General features: G+C 43.4%; 1 protein-coding gene across 1 annotated transcript in view; it reads left to right on the top strand.

Annotated features, from left to right (window-relative positions):
• The window catches only part of LOC134909895 (uncharacterized), a 166448-nt gene that overhangs the window by 98610 nt on the left and 50132 nt on the right, over window positions 1-17706 (top strand). Inside the window, exons 12-13 of the mRNA XM_063917262.1 lie at window positions 13216-13260; window positions 14650-14694. Of these exons, the coding sequence (XP_063773332.1) occupies window positions 13216-13260; window positions 14650-14694 (90 nt within the window). The remainder of the gene's footprint in view (window positions 1-13215; window positions 13261-14649; window positions 14695-17706) is intronic.

Raw genomic sequence — 17706 nt, 5'->3', positions numbered from 1 at the left:
GCAGGGCCGCCTTGGTGGGACTCCAGATGGGTGAGTATAATATATGGGTGCAGTGTGTGCATTGTGGCCCCCCGTTAACTCAGGGGCCCGTGTGCACTGCACACACTGCACTCATTATAGAAACGGCTATGCTGTATACCTTCTCAATACCTTTGGTGTAAATCTAAGTGAAAAATTGGAACAGGAAGGTGCATTGCACTGCCAAAGAGGATTATATGCTATATGTCAGCTATTTTGCTTACTTGGACCACCATGAGCAATATACTGTGTGCTGAAAGTGGTAAGGAAAAAGTGTGTTCATTTTACAAATAAACAAATTTAATTGGTTGCCCTAGACAATGCAACATTTTACCTCATTTGCACCATTCCATAAACATTTATTAAGTGGTGCCTTGCTGGGAGTACAGAACACTGAATTACATACTGTATAAACACAGTCAAATCTTTAATTTCAGTAAAAGCCAGCTGCTGATTACCTGTATATTGGTGTGAGAGATACAGAAAGGAAATGTTACATGAAAAAGTGCTGTTATTATTTCTTGAATATAATGACCAGGAAAATCACATGGCATTTGTACATTTCTGTCTAATGACTTGATTACTCACTGTCTATAATTTCTCAGTGGGCACTATTTTTAAAATTAACCCCCTGATTGAATTCTCTAGACACTAAGGGGTATATGCAATTCCGGGCGAATTGCGGCTTTTTTCGCCCATTTTTAAATTCGACACAATTCGACCGTCGAATTCTGGCCGGCAGGTGCCGGAATTCGACATATTCAATAAAAAAACGGATTAGACAGTCCCGCTGTCGAAAGACGGACCAATAGAATGATAAGTGCGTCCTGGATTCGACTTTTCTAACGGCGCAAAAATGGTTAAAAAACACAGAAAAAAATTGCGTGGGGTCCCCCTTTTCTAAGCATAACCAGCCTTGGGCTCTTTGAGCCGGTCCTGGTTGTAAAAATACTAGTGATGAGCGGGTTCGGATCCTCGGGATCTGAACCACCCCGAACTTCACCCTTTTTTGTACGGGTCTGAGCAGACTCGGATCCTCCCGCCTTGCTCGGTTAACCCGAGCGCGCCCGAAAGTCATCATCCTGGGGTCAGATTCTCGCGAGATTCGTATTCTATATAAGGAGCCGCGCGTCGCTGCCATTTTTCACTCGTGCATTGGAGATGATCGTGAGAGGACGTGGCTGGCGTCCTCTCAGTTTCTATGTTCAGTAGGCTGCAAATATCTGTGCTCAGTGTGCTGCAAATATCTGTGCTCAGTGTGCTGCAAATATCTGTGCTCAGTGTGCTGCAAGTGCAAATATCTACGCTCTCTGCCTGAAACACGCTCCATGTCTGTGCTCAGTGTGCTGCAAATATCTGTGCTCAGTGTGCTAATTGCTTTATTGTGGGGACTGGGGACCAGCAGTATTATATAGTAGGAGGACAGTGCAGAGTTTTGCTGACCAGTGACCACCAGTATTATACGTTCTCTGCCTGAAAAACGCTCCATATCTGTGCTGCATTGTAGTATATAGTAGGAGGACAGTGCAGAATTTTGCTGACCACCAGTATAACTATATATATAGCAGTACGGTACAGTAGTCCACTGCTCTACCTCTGTGTCGTCAAGTATACTATCCCATCCATACCTGTGGTGCATTTCAGTTTTGCACAGTTTGCTGACCACCAGTATATATAATATATAGCAGTACGGTACAGAAGGCCACTGCTCTACCTACCTCTGTGTCGTCAAGTATACTATCCATCCATACCTGTTGTGCATTTCAGTTTTGTACAGTTTGCTGACCACCAGTATATAATATATAGCAGTACGGTACAGTAGGCCACTGCTCTACCTACCTCTGTGTCGTCAAGTATACTATCCATCCATACTGTGGTGCATTTCAGTTTTGCACAGTTTGCTGACCACCAGTATATATAATATATAGCAGTACGGTACAGTAGGCCACTGCTCTACCTACCTCTGTGTCGTCAAGTATACTATCCATCCATACCTGTGGTGCATTTCAATTTTGCACAGTTTGCTGACCACCAGTATATATAATATATAGCAGTACGGTACAGTAGGCTACTGCTCTACCTACCTCTGTGTTGTCAAATATACTATGCATCCATACCTGTGGTGCATTTCAGTTTTGCACAGTTTGCTGACCACCAGTATATATAATATATAGCAGTATGGTACAGTAGGCCACTGCTCTACCTATCTCTGTGTCGTCAAGTATACTATCATCAATACCTGTGGTGCATTTCAGTTTTGCACAGTTTGCTGACCACCAGTATATATAATATATAGCAGTACGGTACAGTAGGCCACTGCTCTACCTACCTCTGTGTCGTCAAGTATACTATCCATCCATACCTGTGGTGCATTTCAGTTTTGCACAGTTTGCTGTCCACCAGTATATATAATATATAGCAGTATGGTACAGTAGGCCACTGCTCTACCTACCTCTGTGTCGTCAAGTATATTATCCATCCATACCTGCGGTGCATTTCGGTTTTGCACAGTTTGCTGACAACCATTATATATAATATATAGCAGTACGGTACAGTAGGCCACTGCTCTACCTACCTCTGTGTCGTCAAGTATACTATCCATCCATACCTGTGGTGCATTTCAGTTTTGCACAGTTTGCTGACCACCAGTATATATAATATATAGCAGTACGGTACAGTAAGCCACTGCTCTACCTACCTCTGGGTCATCAAGTATACTATCCATCCATACCTGTGGTGCATTTCAGTTTTTGTGCGCAGTATATATAGTAGTAGGCCATTGCTATTGATAAATATATTACAGGCATATAATTCCACATATTAAAAAATGGTGAACAAAAATGTGGAGGGTAAAATAGGGAAAGATCAAGATCCACTTCCACCTCATGCTGAAGCTGCTGCCACTAGTCATGGCCGAGACGATGAAATGCCATCAACGTCATCTGCCAAGGCCGATGCCCAATGTCATAGTAGAGAGCATGTAAAATCCAAAAAACAAAAGTTCAGTAAAATGACCCAAAAATCAAAATTAAAATCGTCTGAGGAGAAGCGTAAACTTGCCAATATGCCATTTACGACACGGAGTGGCAAGGAACAGCTGAGGCCCTCTCCTATGTTCCTCATGACTAGTGGGTCAGCTTCACATGAGGATGGAAGCACTCATCCTCCTGCTAGAAAACGTAAAAGACTTAAGATGGCAAAAGCACAGCAAAGAACTGTGCGTTCTTCTAAATCACAAATCCCCAAGGAAAGTTCAATTGTGTCGGTTGCGATGCCTGACCTTCCCAACACTGAACGGGAAAGGTGGCGCCTTCCCCCATTTGCACGCCCCCTGCAAGTGCTGGAAGGAGCACCCGCAGTCCAGTTCCTGATAGTCAAATTGAAGATGTCACTGTTGAAGTACACCAGGATGAGGATATGGGTGTTGCTGGCGCTGAGGAGGAAATTGACAAGGAGAATTCTGATGGTGAGGTGGTATGTTTAAGTCAGGCTCCCAGGGAGACACCTGTTGTCCGTGGGACGAATATGGCCATTGACATGCCTGGTCAAAATACAAAAAAAAATCACCTCTTCGGTGTGGAATTATTTCAACAGAAATGCGGACAACTGGTGTCAAGCCGTGTGTTGCCTCTGTCAAGCTGTAATAAAGTAGGGGTAAGGACGTTAACCACCTCGGAACATCCTCCCTTATACGTCACCTGGAGCGCATTCATCAGAAGTCATTGACAAGTTCAAAAACTTTGGGTGACAGTGGAAGCAGTCCACTGCCAACTAAATCCCTTCCTCTTGTAACCAAGCTCCTGAAAACCACACCACCAACTCCCCCGGTGTCAATTTCCTACATAGACAGGAAAGCAAATAGTCCTGCAGGCCATGTCACTGTCAAGTCTGACTAGTCCTCTCCTGCCTGGGATTCCACCGATGGATCCTTGAGTGTAACGCCTACTGCTGCTGGCGCTGCTGTTGTTGCTGCTGGGAGTCGATCGTCATCCCAGAGGGGAAGTCGGAAGACCACTTGTACTACTTCCAGTAAGCAATTGACTGTCCAACAGTCCTTTGCGAGGAAGATGAAATATCACAGCAGTCATCCTGCTGCAAAGCGGATAACTCAGGCCTTGGCAGCCTGGGTGGTGAGAAACGTGTTTCCGGTATCCACCGTTAATTCACAGAGAACTAGAGAATTGATTGAGGTACTGTGTCCCCGGTACCAAATACCATCTAGGTTCCATTTCTCTAGGCAGGCGATACCGAAAATGTACACAGACGTCAGAAAAAGAGTCACCAGTGTCCTAAAAAATGCAGTTGTACCCAATGTCCACATAACCACGGACATGTGGACAAGTGGAGCAGGGCAGACTCAGGACTATATGACTGTGACAGCCCATTGGGTAGATGTATTGCCTCCCGCAGCAAGAGCAGCAGCGGCGGCACCAGTAGCAGCATCTCGCAAACGCCAACTCGTTCCTAGGCAGGCTACGCTTTGTATCACCGCTTTCCATAAAAGGCACACAGCTGACAACCTCTTACGGAAACTGAGGAACATCATCGCAGAATGGCTTACCCCAATTGGACTCTCCTGGGGATTTGTGACATCGGACAACACCACCAATATTGTGCGTGCATTACATCTGGGCAAATTCCAGCACGTCCCATATTTTGCACATACATTGAATTTGGTGGTGCAGAATTATTTAAAAAACGACAGGGGCATGCAAGAGATGCTGTCGGTGGCCCAAAGAATTGCGGGCCACTTTCGGCATTCAGCCACCGCGTGCCGAAGACTGGAGCACCAGCAAACACTCCTGAACCTGCCCTGCCATCATCTGAAGCAAGAGGTGGTAACGAGGTGGAATTCAGCCCTCTATATGCTTCAGAGGATGGAGGAGCAGCAAAATGCCATTCAAGCCTATACAGCTACCTACGATATAGGCAATGGAGGGGGAATGCACCTGACTCAAGCGCAGTGGAGAATGATTTCAACGTTGTGCAAGGTTCTGCAACCCTTTGAACTTGCCACACGTGAAGTCAGTTCAGACACTGCCAGCCTGAGTCAGGTCATTCCCCTCATCAGGCTTTTGCAGAAGAAGCTGAGGAGATTGAAGGAGGAGCTAAAACAGAGCGATTCCGCTAGGTATGTGGGACTTGTGGATGGAGCCCTTCATTCGCTTAACCAGAATTCACGGGTGGTCAATCTGTTGAAATCTGAGCACTACATTTTGGCCACCGTGCTCGATCCTAGATTTAAAACCTACGTTGTATCTCTCTTTCCAGCAGACACAAGTCTGCAGAGGTTCAAAGACCTGCTGGTGAGAAAATTGTCAAGTCAAGCGGAACATGACCTATCAACAGCTCCTCCTTCACATTCTCCTGCAACTGGGGCTGCAAGGAAAAGGCTAAGAATTCTGAGCCCACCCACTGGCGGTGATGCAGGGCAGTCAGGAGCAAGTGCTGACATCTGGTCCGGACTGAAGGACCTGCCAACAATTACTGACATGTCGTCTGCTGTAATGGTGGAGGATTATATGAGTGACAGCATCCAAGTAGGCATGTCAGACAGTCCGTACGTATACTGGCAGGAAAAAGAGGCAATTTGGAGACCCTTGCAGAAACTGGCTTTATTTTACCTAAGTTGCTCCCCCTCCAGTGTGTACTCCGAAAGAGTGTTTAGTGCAGCCGCTCACCTTGTCAGCAATCGGCATACGAGGTTACTTCCAGAAAATGTGGAGAAGATGATGTTCATCAAAATTAATTATAATCAATTCTGCCGTGGAGACATTCACCAGCAATTGCCTCCAGAAAGTACACAGGGACCTGAGATGGTGGATTCCAGTGGGGACGAATTAATAATCTGTGAGGAGGGGGATGTACACAGTGAAAGGGGTGAGGAATCGGACGATGAGGAGGAGGTGGACATCTTGCCTCTGTAGAGCCAGTTTGTGCAAGGAGAGATTGATTGCTTCTTTTTTGGTGGGGGCCCAAACCAACCAGTCATTTCAGTCACAGTTGTGTGGCAGACCCTGTCGCTGAAATGATGTGTTTGTTAAAGTGTGCATGTCCTGTTTATACCACATAAGGGTGGGTGGGAGGGCCCAAGGACAATTCCATCTTGCACCTCTTTTTTCTTTCATTGGTCTTTGCATCATGTGGGCCAGGTGTTTGTGTCGGCCACTTGGGTCGCTTAGCTTAATCACACAGCTACCTCATTGCGCCTCTTATTTCTTTGCATCATGTGCTGTTTGGGGACAATTTTTTGGAAGTGCCATCCTGTCTGACACTGCAGTGCCACTCCTAGATGGGCCAGGTGTTTGTGTCAGCCACTTGGGTCGCTTAGCTTAGTCACACAGCTACCTCATTGCGCCTCTTTTTTTCTTTGCATCATGTGCTGTTTGGTGACTATTTTTTTAATCTGCCATCCTGTCTGACACTACAGTACCACTCCTAGATGGGCCAGGTGTTTGTGTCGGCCACTTGGATCGCTTAGCTTACTCATCCAGCAACCTCGGTGCAAATTTTAGGACTAAAAATAATATTGTGAGGTGTGAGGTGTTCAGAATAGACTGGAAATGAGTGGAAATTATGGTTATTGAGGTCAATAATACTGTGGGATCAAAATGACCCCCAAATTCTATGTTTTAAGCTGTTTTTGAGGGGGTTTTTTTCAAAAAAATACCCGAATCCAAAACACACCCGAATCCGACAAAAAATTTTCAGGGAGGTTTTGCCAAAACGCGTCCGTATCCAAAACACAGCCGCGGAACTGAATCCAAAACCAAAATACAAAACAGTTAAAAATACGGGGAAAATATGGACAGGGAATCCCCCGTATTTTTAGAACCAGCACTGGGCTCTGCGTCCGGTCCTGGTGCAAAAAATACGGGGAACAAAAAGCGTATGGGTCCCCCGTATTTTTTGAACCAGCACTGGGCTCCACTAGCTGGGGAGATAATGCCACAGCCGGGGGACACTTTTATACCAGTCCCTGCGGCTGTGGCATTAAATACCCAACTAGTCACACCTGGCCGGGGTACCCTGGAGAAGTGGGGACCCCTTAAATCAAGGGGTCCCCCCCTCCAGCCACCCAAGGGCCAGGGGTGAAGCCGAGGCTGTCCCCCCCATCCAAGGGCTGCGGATGGTGGGCTGATAGCCTTGTGTAAAATCAAAGAATATTGTTTTTTGCAGAAGAACTACAAGTCCCAGCAAGCCTCCCCCGCAAGCTGGTACTTGGAGAACCACAAGTACCAGCATGCGAGGGTAAAACGGGCCCGCTGGTACCTGTAGTTCTACTGCAAAAAAAATACCCAAATAAAAACAGGACACGCACACCTTGAAAGTAAAACTTTATTACATACATGCCGACACACACATACTTACCTATGTTGACACGCCGACTCTGGCCACATCTCCATCTGTCGACATCTCCAAGTAGAATTCGGGGTACCTGAAAATAAAATTATACTAACCTAAGTCCATTGTGTCCTGTTCTTTTTTTTGTAATCCACGTACTTGGCAAAATAACAAACCGCATACCCGATCCACGAACTGAAATGGGTCCCATGTTTACACATGGGACCCCTTTCCCTGAATGCTGAGACCCCCCATGACTCCTGTCACAGAGGGTCCCTTTAGCCAATCACGTCGTGGCACTCTCCTGATTGGCTATGTGCGTCTGAGCTGTCAGACAGTGCATCGCACAGCTTCTCCATTATATTCAATGGTGGGAACTTTGCGGTCAGCGGTGAGGTTACCCGCTTTCAGTCCATGGTCCGGGTATGGGGTTTGTTTTTTTGCCAAGTACGTGGATTACAAATAATAACAGGACACTGGATTTAGGTGAGTATAATTTTATTTTCAGGTATCCCGGATTCTTGGAGACGTTGACAGATGGAGACGTGGACACAGTCGGCCTGTGAACATAGGTAAGTATGTGTGTGTCAGCATGAATGTAATAAAGTTTTACTTTCACGGTGTGCATGTCCTGGTTTTATTTGGGTATTTTTTTTGCAGAAGAACTACAGGTACCAGCGGGCCCGTTTTACCCCCACATGCTGGTACTTGTGGTTCTCCAAGTACCAGCTTGTGGGGGAGGCTTGCTGTGACTTGTAGTTCTTCTGCAAAAAAACAATATTGTTTGATTTTAAACAAGGCTATCAACCCCCATCCGCAGCCCTTGGATGGGGGGACAGCCTCGGGCTTCACCCCTGGCCCTTGGGTGGCTGGAGGGGGGGACCCCTTGATTTAAGGGGTACCCACTCCTCCAGGGTACCCCGGCCAGGGGTGACTAGTTGGGTATTTAATGCCACAGCCGCAGGGACCGGTATAAAAGTGTCCCCCGGCTTTGGCATTATCTCCCCAGCTAGTGGAGCCCGGTGCTTGTTCAATAAATACAGGGGACCCCGACGCTTTTTGACCCCCATATTTTTTGCACCAGGACCGGACGCAGAGCCCGGTGCTGGTTCTAAAATACGGGGGATCCCCTGTCCATTTTTCCCCGTATTTTTACAACCAGGACTGGCTCAAAGAGACCGAGGCTGGTTATGCTTAGGAGGGGGGACCCCACGCAATTTTTTTCGTGATTTTAGAATTTAGAATTAGAAAGTGTGATACATCTCCCCCTTGGTAAGAAATATCTTATTTACCTAGTCTTCATATTATATTTCAATTACTTACCCTTAGGCTGGGTACACACTTGCCGATGTGCACCCGATATATCGTCCGAACCGACGGATCAGACAATATATCGTATACACCGGCAAGTGTGTATACTCTATATCGTTAATGATGCGCGCTCCCACGGGTCATTAACAAGGTACAATATCTGCAGTTTTTAACTGGAAATCTAAAGATAATGGGGGTAATTCAGAGTTGATCACAGCAGCAAATTTGCTAGCAGTGGGGCAAAACCACGTGCACTGCAGGTGTGGCAGATATAACATTTGCAGAGACACTTAGATTTGGGTGGGTTATTTTGTTTCTGTGTAGGGTAAATGCTGGCTGCTTTATTTTTACACAGAAATTTAGATTTCAGTTTGAACACACCCCACCCAAATCTAACTCTCTCTGCACATGATAATTCCCCCCCCCCTCCTCAGTGCACATGGTTTTGCCCAACTGCTAACAAATTTGCTGCTGCAATCAACTCTGAATTAGTCCCATTGAACAAGATGCATGCACCTGGATGTGGGTACATGTCATCACTGATGAGACGTAAAAGATATCGTTCAGTGTGTATGAATGATATTGTTTGCGAGGGGGATCTTGCACGATGTCACAGACATCGGCAAGTGTGTGCCCAGCCTTAGAGTAGCTCTACTGATAGCCACAAGTTTTGCATAGGGATTTCTCTACATTCTATGCATGTTCACGAATAAATCCAAACCCTAACAATTCTGTACTTGTCATTACCTACATCCACCATATACAGTATGTTTGGGGCAAAATCACTACATTTCCTAAACACCTCTAAGGGGAGCAAGGAAAAGTAGCAATCTTGCTGGCTGCAATGTGCCATTCTGGAAAGGCAGCCATGGCATTTGATTGAATTATCCCCATTGCATTGGAAACACAAAGTTTTTTTGAATTGTCTGTAAGTTATGTTATAGAGAATTATGATTTTCTAAAGGAACAAAAGCCCCCCTCCAAAAACCGTCACTTAAGCCAAAACAGTTGATTTGCACATATGAGGCAAACAAATAAAATTAACACTGGCTAGCCCATTCTTACTGGTCAGACAACTCAATCTACCCCATTATTAAATTCTGACACATCAGAGGTGAAAAAGTACACTTGTAATTAAAATGATGTGTCATTGACTATTAGCAGCAGTTTGAGGATGAGAATCTGTTTTAGAAGTTAAGGGCCATATTCACCGGCCGATTTGGGGAGAAATGTGTGCTGAGCGGTTCGCTCAGCACACATCTCTCCCCCCGCTCAGCACAGCGCGATGTGTGCTGAGTGTGCGGGAGGGGGCGCTCATTTCACCCAGCGGGTGAAGTGAGTGACCTGCTAGATTGGCATGCATGCAGGCCAATCTAGCACCAGCGATAGCGATGTGCGGGGCTGCACATCGCTATCGCTGTGAGGGGTACACACGGAGTGATCACTGCTTAAAATCTAAGCAATCTAGTCAGATTGCTTAGATTTTAAGCAGCAATCGCTCCGTGAGTACCCCGTTCAGTAAAAAAAAAAAAAAAACCTCCAAAGGACAAAAATCACAATTTGGGAATTATGTTCAAGTGATATGGATGAAATAGCAATGCTTAAGTGCAAACATGTATTCAATGTTTTTAGGGACCAAAGCTTGGAAAGCTGATCCTGGTCCAATATATGTAAAAACATCCTAGTCTTGAAAAAACTGTAAAAACACCAAAAAACTAAACCCACATTACATACCCACACACAAAAAACCTACATTTTAAGTTTTTGAGGATGAGAATCTGTTTTAGAAGTTAGTAAAAAAAAACTTCCCAGTTGTACAGTGTATAGCACAAAGCATTTTCTGTTTACCAGTTCTATTGGCATAACCCTATACAATAAAATACAATTTCAGAAAGTGCTTGAGAAGCGGTACCCAGAAGTGATGTTGTAAATACAGCTACTGCCCAACCTACAGTAAAAGAAACACATTATGGCCATCCCAAAAAATGTTAGACTGATAGTGTAAATTTGTATTTGCTTGGAAGGTCAATACCTCAATACTAGACACAAAACTATCTAGAGCCAAGAAACCAGTTTAAGAGATGAAAGCTATACTTTATGTAAAAGACAATAACCATCAAAGGACAAAAATCACAATTTGGGAATTATGTTCAAGTGATATGGATGAAATAGCAATGCTTAAGTGCAAACACGTATTCAATGTTTTTAAGGACCAAAGCTTGGAAAGCTGATCCTGGTCCAATATATGTAAAAACATCCTAGTTTTGATAAAACTTAAGAAAAAAAAAACTAAACCCACATTACATACCCACACTAAAAAACCCTACAATTTAAGTTTTAGGAATAGCTTTAACTCAGTTATTTGTGCTGCCTACTATTTCCTGAGTGACTGTAGATGGCTAACTGAAGGGAACGCCACAAACAGCAGCTACAATAAGAGATATGTGTAATTTGCAATCATAATTGAAAGAAAAACAGATACTGATCTAAAATTTGAGCCAATCACAGCAAACAAAAATTATGAGTATTCAAAGAAATCTAGCTATATGTTAGTACTATTATTGGGAGAGGAAGCAAATTAGTTCTAGTTGTTTAAATAATAAAATAATTTCAAATGTGCTTAGCACAGGAAAATATATATGAGTTATATATATATATTTATAGGTTGTACTGGGACATCATACCATGGTATGTTGTACCAGTATATCCCTATAAGTAGGAAACTAGTTATATCTCACATATCTTTGCCTGCTCTGTGTCCAATTTACTGACTTTACCAGGCCCTCTTATTGATGTCATACCTATCTCTAATTGCTGTCCCACATGTCCCTTGCTGGTTAGCCTTGACATATTGTTGTGTGGGAATAATACAATCTCTATTAGTTTTGACATGTAAGTTCTGGGAGGAAAGCAAATGTATATGGAACTGTAATAAATCGTGAGCTCTTAAAGCAAATTTACTAGACTATATTTAAACAGCCATAACCGCATAATTACATAAATAAATAAAGAACAGAGTGGCAGAGACAAATCACTATCATGTCCATGGTCATATCTATAGTGGATGCATTTTACAAAAGACCTGCAAAGTACTTAAATCAATGTTTTTATGAGATTGCCAAATGCACAGTAGACTCAGCCACAGTGCCCAACTCTACCTGAGACATACATTAGTGAAAGATGGGAAGTATGCACATGGGGTCCCTCCACTGTTAAATCACCCCTGATGAAGTCCCTCTGTATCTTGTTCTAGGTGTGATTGCATGCATTTCTTCCTACTTGTAACATCCCATGGACTTCCACCATGCAAATATCATATGTCATCTCATACTGAATTAAACTGACCCCATGGAGACATTGCCACAAAATGATTTTGTGGCAATGCTCCTTTTATATTTAGAGAAACACTACAGTTTCATGTCCTGAATCTAGAAAAGATCAAACAAGCTTCATATAGTCAGTGCTTTGGGTACTCAGAATAAAGGTGGCAGTACTCACCTAAAGTTACAAGGTGATGCAAGAGTTATAGGGGTCTATTCGTAAAGCAGAGAAAAGCCCTGTTTTTGTTAATCAGGGCTTTTCTCTGGTTACCGCAATTCACAGAGCGGGTTACCATGGAGAAGTTTCTGACGTCTCCAGCTGCACCCTCACCCCATGCCTGAATTGCATCACCATACTTTTGTATGGTGAGTGTAATTCATGAAGGAAAGGAAAGCTCTGTTTTCCACTTCTGCATGGAGTTCAGGTTCACCATGTAGGGATGGCGTAACCTGAACTGCGGTACGGTAACTGCAGGCAAGCTCAATGCTTCCCTGCTCTCTGTCTGCACCCGGTGCTAGCTACAACCTCTCGGGAGGCCACTGCGGCCTGCTGTGAGGTCAACAGGCAGCGCATGCACAGTTGACCCACCTGCTAACTCCAGACTGTGCAGAAGGGGACCTCCAGAGGAGACAGCATCATTGGAGCCCTGAGAGGTGAGTATACGTGAATTGCTACTTATCCCAGCTAGTAACAATTTGGTTTTCATTTTCTTTATGAATAGACCCCATGGTAACTCCCACTCTCTGCATAAATCTTCAGATTACTTTTTTATTCATTTGATTTCTTCCCATTTCTAGAGCTACTGTAGTTGTAAGAATTAAACATCACACCCTAAAAAGACTCCACTACTATGTACTGCTGAATTCCACTACAAAACAAACTAACAATCAAACAAAAAACACTGAATGTACTAAAGATTGAGATGCCATAGAGCAGGCATGTCCAAACTGCAGCCCTCCAGCTCTTTTGAAACTACACATCCCAGCATGCGGTGACAGTTTTGCTGTCAGAGAATGCTAAAGCTGTGTCAGGGCATGCTGGGAAGTGTAGTTTCTCAATAGCTGGAGGGCCACAGTTTGGACATGCCTGCCATAGAGGGACATAAGAACAATTGCACAGTGATGTCTGACCTTTCACGTGCCTGCTCAAATGTACACAATTGTTTCTCCCTGTAATACATTTTTAACTATTTTATTATAAAATATTTTTTTTATCTTTTAGCAGCAAAAAATGTTACTAAAGAGAAAATTAACAAGAAACAAAAAGGTGATATAAATGTTTTACTTTTTATTTTGAAGTCCTTTAATTAATATGTTTACATGTGACTGAAAACAAACTTGCAAAAAGAATATCAAAGATATTTTTAAATAATTTACTTTACAAGCACATACAATGTACTATTGTAATGCAGGTCCATGAAGTTCATTTATAAAACCAATTCAGATTAATGTTACTCTAGTGTACAGTATACGTTAATATCGGTACACCACAGATAATCCGGCACCCTCGGTTCTGGCACTGTGTCGGATTATCAATTTTGTCGGATTATTGGAGGTAGTGGCGATGGAGGTGTCGGCGGCATCCCCCCTCCCCTGCAGACTAATTCTACACAGTATGCCTCCCACAGCCTAACTCCAACCCTGCAGCCCGACTCACCGTAGCAGGACTATCCGCAGCCTGACTACCCGCCCACAGCCCGACTATGTCCCCTATTTACCTCCCGCAGCCTAACTAAGCCTCCTGCTGCCTATTCAAACCCTCCTGCAGCCTATCTAAGCCCTCTCACAACCTAACTACCACCCACCACCTAAGTTCCACTAGCATCTGATGTCTCTGGATTAAAACAGGAGCCAGACCATCAGGTGCCAGAATATCGGTGTTGTACCTGTACTTTAATTTTTGCTGCTCTTGTTTTCGATAAATACAGTCTAAATATTTGCTAAAGTAAAGACAAGAAAATATCACCTCCTTCACAATCTGTAAGCGGTAAATTTACTAAAGATCTGATGAATTTTAAAGTGATTTAACTCGATCAACATCAATGTCATGTTTCAGGGTCTAAATCGCACATTTAATAGCAGACACTATGTAAACTGCAAAGTAAAATCAGATGTTTCATATCCAGTTTGCTACTGTATAGGTGTGATGAGAACCTCATCCACTTTAGGGGTTTACCAGCTGCCATATATTGGATGCGATTTAAGTAGTCAACTTCCAAACTTCAATACAGTAAATCCTACAGTTCGGATCTGGAAACTATATTTTTCATTAGGTGTCATGGGCCAATATTAAGGCAGCATGTTGCAACACAGCAATCAGTTAAAAAATACATAATGCCTGTTCCATCGGTACACAAATAGAGGTCAGTAGCACTGGATTCAGAATGATCACGATGGACGGGATGCCGGCAGTCAGAATACCAATTTAGACGCCGGTCTTATGGCGTCCTTCAGGATTCCAGCATTGGTATTTCAACTGTCGGTATCCCATCCTTTGGAAAATTAACTATATTCTGTAGCAATAAATGTGCTTTTCCTAATAGCCCAGGAGATCTATTCAAAACACGTGTTTATTTAATGGAGGTTAATATTTGTTATTTTGATTTATTTTGATGTTTTAATGCGACATTGTAACAGTTGTACTTTATACCAACAGCAAAAATAACAGAGAAAAAAGGTTTAGAAAAGGAAATAAAACAAGGTAAAAAACTAACATTTTATTGTTCTACTTTACTACTAAGAAGATTTTTTTTATGCTAGATTTGCTAGCTGCTTTGATGTACATTCACTGATTATTTTCTCTACGCAAATAAATGAATTTTCTTTTAAGGGTTATATTATTTTTCCTTTTCTTAATTGGTAGGTTCAAATTGTCACTGGGAATACTTAGATATTCTGTCTAAAGCTGTATTCACACCTGTAAGATGTTAAAATCAATTTTCCGATAGTTGAAATGATCTTAATCGCATTTGCTGTCCAATGTACACACTACTAAATGATTTGTTCCTATTTAAATTAATTACAGATGTGTCATCATGCATCTAGCCTCAATACACCATGCAGCGCAATATGCCAGGTGCGAGTGAGCCTCCAGGTCCCGTGCAACTTTGCTAACACTGGTTGTTTTTATTAACTTGCTAAAAATGAGTCTTCGCTGCAAAGCAATGTGATTAGGACACACAAGGGGGGTTTTCAATTGTTTGAAAAGTCAGTTGAGTGTCTGTTTTTTCCTATCTAATAGACAGGAAAAAACAGACACCCAACCGACTTTTCAAACAATTGAATTACCCCAATAGAGTCTGTTTTGATTAATGTGATATATGACACTTGTATATTGTATGTGACTGGGTCTGTATAACAGAACTTGTATTGGAAAATAGCTGTGGCTGCTACATAGTAGCACTTCGTATACAGATTCAGAGACTGAGTTGAACACAGATATACAGATTTAACAATGCTCATTATGGCTACATCTGCGCAGAACGAGCACACCTGGCATGGTTAGGCACACCGACGCCTAATCATGCAGAGCGGCAGCATTTGCCACTCCCATTCATGCTAATGGGGGCGCGTGCGTGTCTAGGATGTGCATGCGCCACAGACGTGCACGTGGTCACAGATAACAAGGCTTAATAACAGGAACATGTAGCCACGATGAGCCTAGCTACATCTATATGAGTGTCACATTTCACATTAATCAGCACAGTCTCCTCATGCGTCCTAGCTACTGTATATCCCATTGTGACTATTTGGAAAAATAAGATGCAAAAAATTCACCCAAAACTTGCATAGTCTCACGAGACCTGTTTGGCACGACCTCAGCAATGATGTATGAGGACACATCTGTATGGGCCTGATTCATAGTTGTACGCAGCTGTGATTCCATAAGCAGATACTGTGCAAAAGTATGCAAAAGCCTCAGTTGCCAGGATTTGTATTGAGGCCCCAACCGGTGGCTTTGCTCATCTCAGCATATTTGAACAAAGATGCAGTGCCATCACAGATTATTATTATTATTATTATTATTATTATTATTATCTTTTATTTATATGGAGCCACAAGGGATTCATAGCGCCCAATTACAGAGTACATAAACAAATGAGCAAAACAAGAAAAAAGTGCTTACAGTTTGAGACAATATAGGACAAGTACAAGGTACATACAGAAAACAGGGGTTAGGTGCCATCAAAGGGAGCATTGGGAATAAGATAGTGTACGTAAGAGAAGGAAAGGCACATGAGGGGAGAAGGCGCTGCTCCTGTGAGTTAAAAATATAAAAAGTGAAGGGCTAACACCAGGGTGACACAGGAGGCATATACCGTGAGCATGGACAAGAGGGTATCCTTCCATATACAGCCTTCTGTGTTACCCTATTGCCATTCAGAATGGCAGCATGTACTGAGATGCCAGAATCATCTTTAATGCATACAGGACAGCAAATGCTGGCAGTGACACGACCCAAAACTGGCTGTGACACACCCGCAGATCTGCCATCACTACCCATTACAACCCCAGATGGTCGATTCATGTGAATCACTTTGCAAATGAATGCTCACTGTGAGCGACTATGGTAATGGACAATGATGCATGCACAGTGAGATTATGATGCATGTGTAGTCTGCTGATAATCGCTCATCTGCATCAGTAGTAAGCTACTATGAGTCTGGCACTATGGGCCTAATTCTGAGTTGATCGCAGCAGCAAATTTGTTAGCAGTTGGGCAAAACCATGTGCACTGCAGAGGGGACAGATATAACATGTGCAGATTATATATATATATAGATATAACATGTGTTAGATTTGGGTGGGGTGTGTTCAAACTGAAATCTAAATTGCAGTGTAAAAATAAAGCAGCCAGTATTTACCCTGCACTGAAACAAAATAACCCACCCAAATCTAACTCTCTCTGCAAATGTTATATCTGCCCCCCTGCAGTGCACATGGTTTTGCCCAGTTGCTAACAAACTTGCTGCTGCGATTCAACTCAGAATTACCTCCTATGTCAGACAGATCATGTCCATACAGAGTAATTACTCATTGGGATAGACAAATGTTGTGCAGCACACCAACTCGGGTTGAGTTTGTGTAACCGGCGGCTGGGTTTGTGTGACTGGCAGTCGACGCCGGGATCCAGGCTGCTAGATGGCTGGCGGGGGGGGGGGGGGGGCACAAAGTAGCCACTGTGATCGCCATGCAGCGGGCTCGGTGGCTCGCTGCGTTCACCACAGGTTATATTCCCACTCTTTGGGTGTCATGGACACCCATGAGTGGGAATAGTCCCTGTTGGTTGACATGCCGACTGGCAGGATATGCAGGGTTCAGCATCCCGGCATCGGTATTGTGACTGGCAGTCTCTCGCGAAATCATATGAGCAGATCTGACAATAATTGGCCCTGACTGCTGTGTACATGCTGTGCAATAATCAGACATCTGGATTATAGCATAGTGTGTACCTATCTTAATAACTAGGCAGCTGCTTTTATGTAATCTTGTTTAGTTTGAGTCATTCTATATTATTCATATACTGTATATGCATGATGTCAGGGGTGCTATGTAGGATGTGGAGTAATTTAATTTAATTGTTAGTAAGCCTGTCATTCCATTGTGAGCACCCATGTGTTCTTTTTTACTTCTATGTGAAAGAAAATTGTATGTATTTTTGGCCACTTTGGGAGCAAATAGGGATAATGTGGCTTATGGGGGTCATTCTGAC

The sequence above is a fragment of the Pseudophryne corroboree genome, chromosome 4 (assembly GCF_028390025.1).
Source record: "Pseudophryne corroboree isolate aPseCor3 chromosome 4, aPseCor3.hap2, whole genome shotgun sequence".
Lineage (NCBI taxonomy): Eukaryota > Metazoa > Chordata > Amphibia > Anura > Myobatrachidae > Pseudophryne > Pseudophryne corroboree.
Note: the sequence above shows the minus strand (reverse complement) of the source record. Positions and strands in the feature narration are given on the sequence as shown.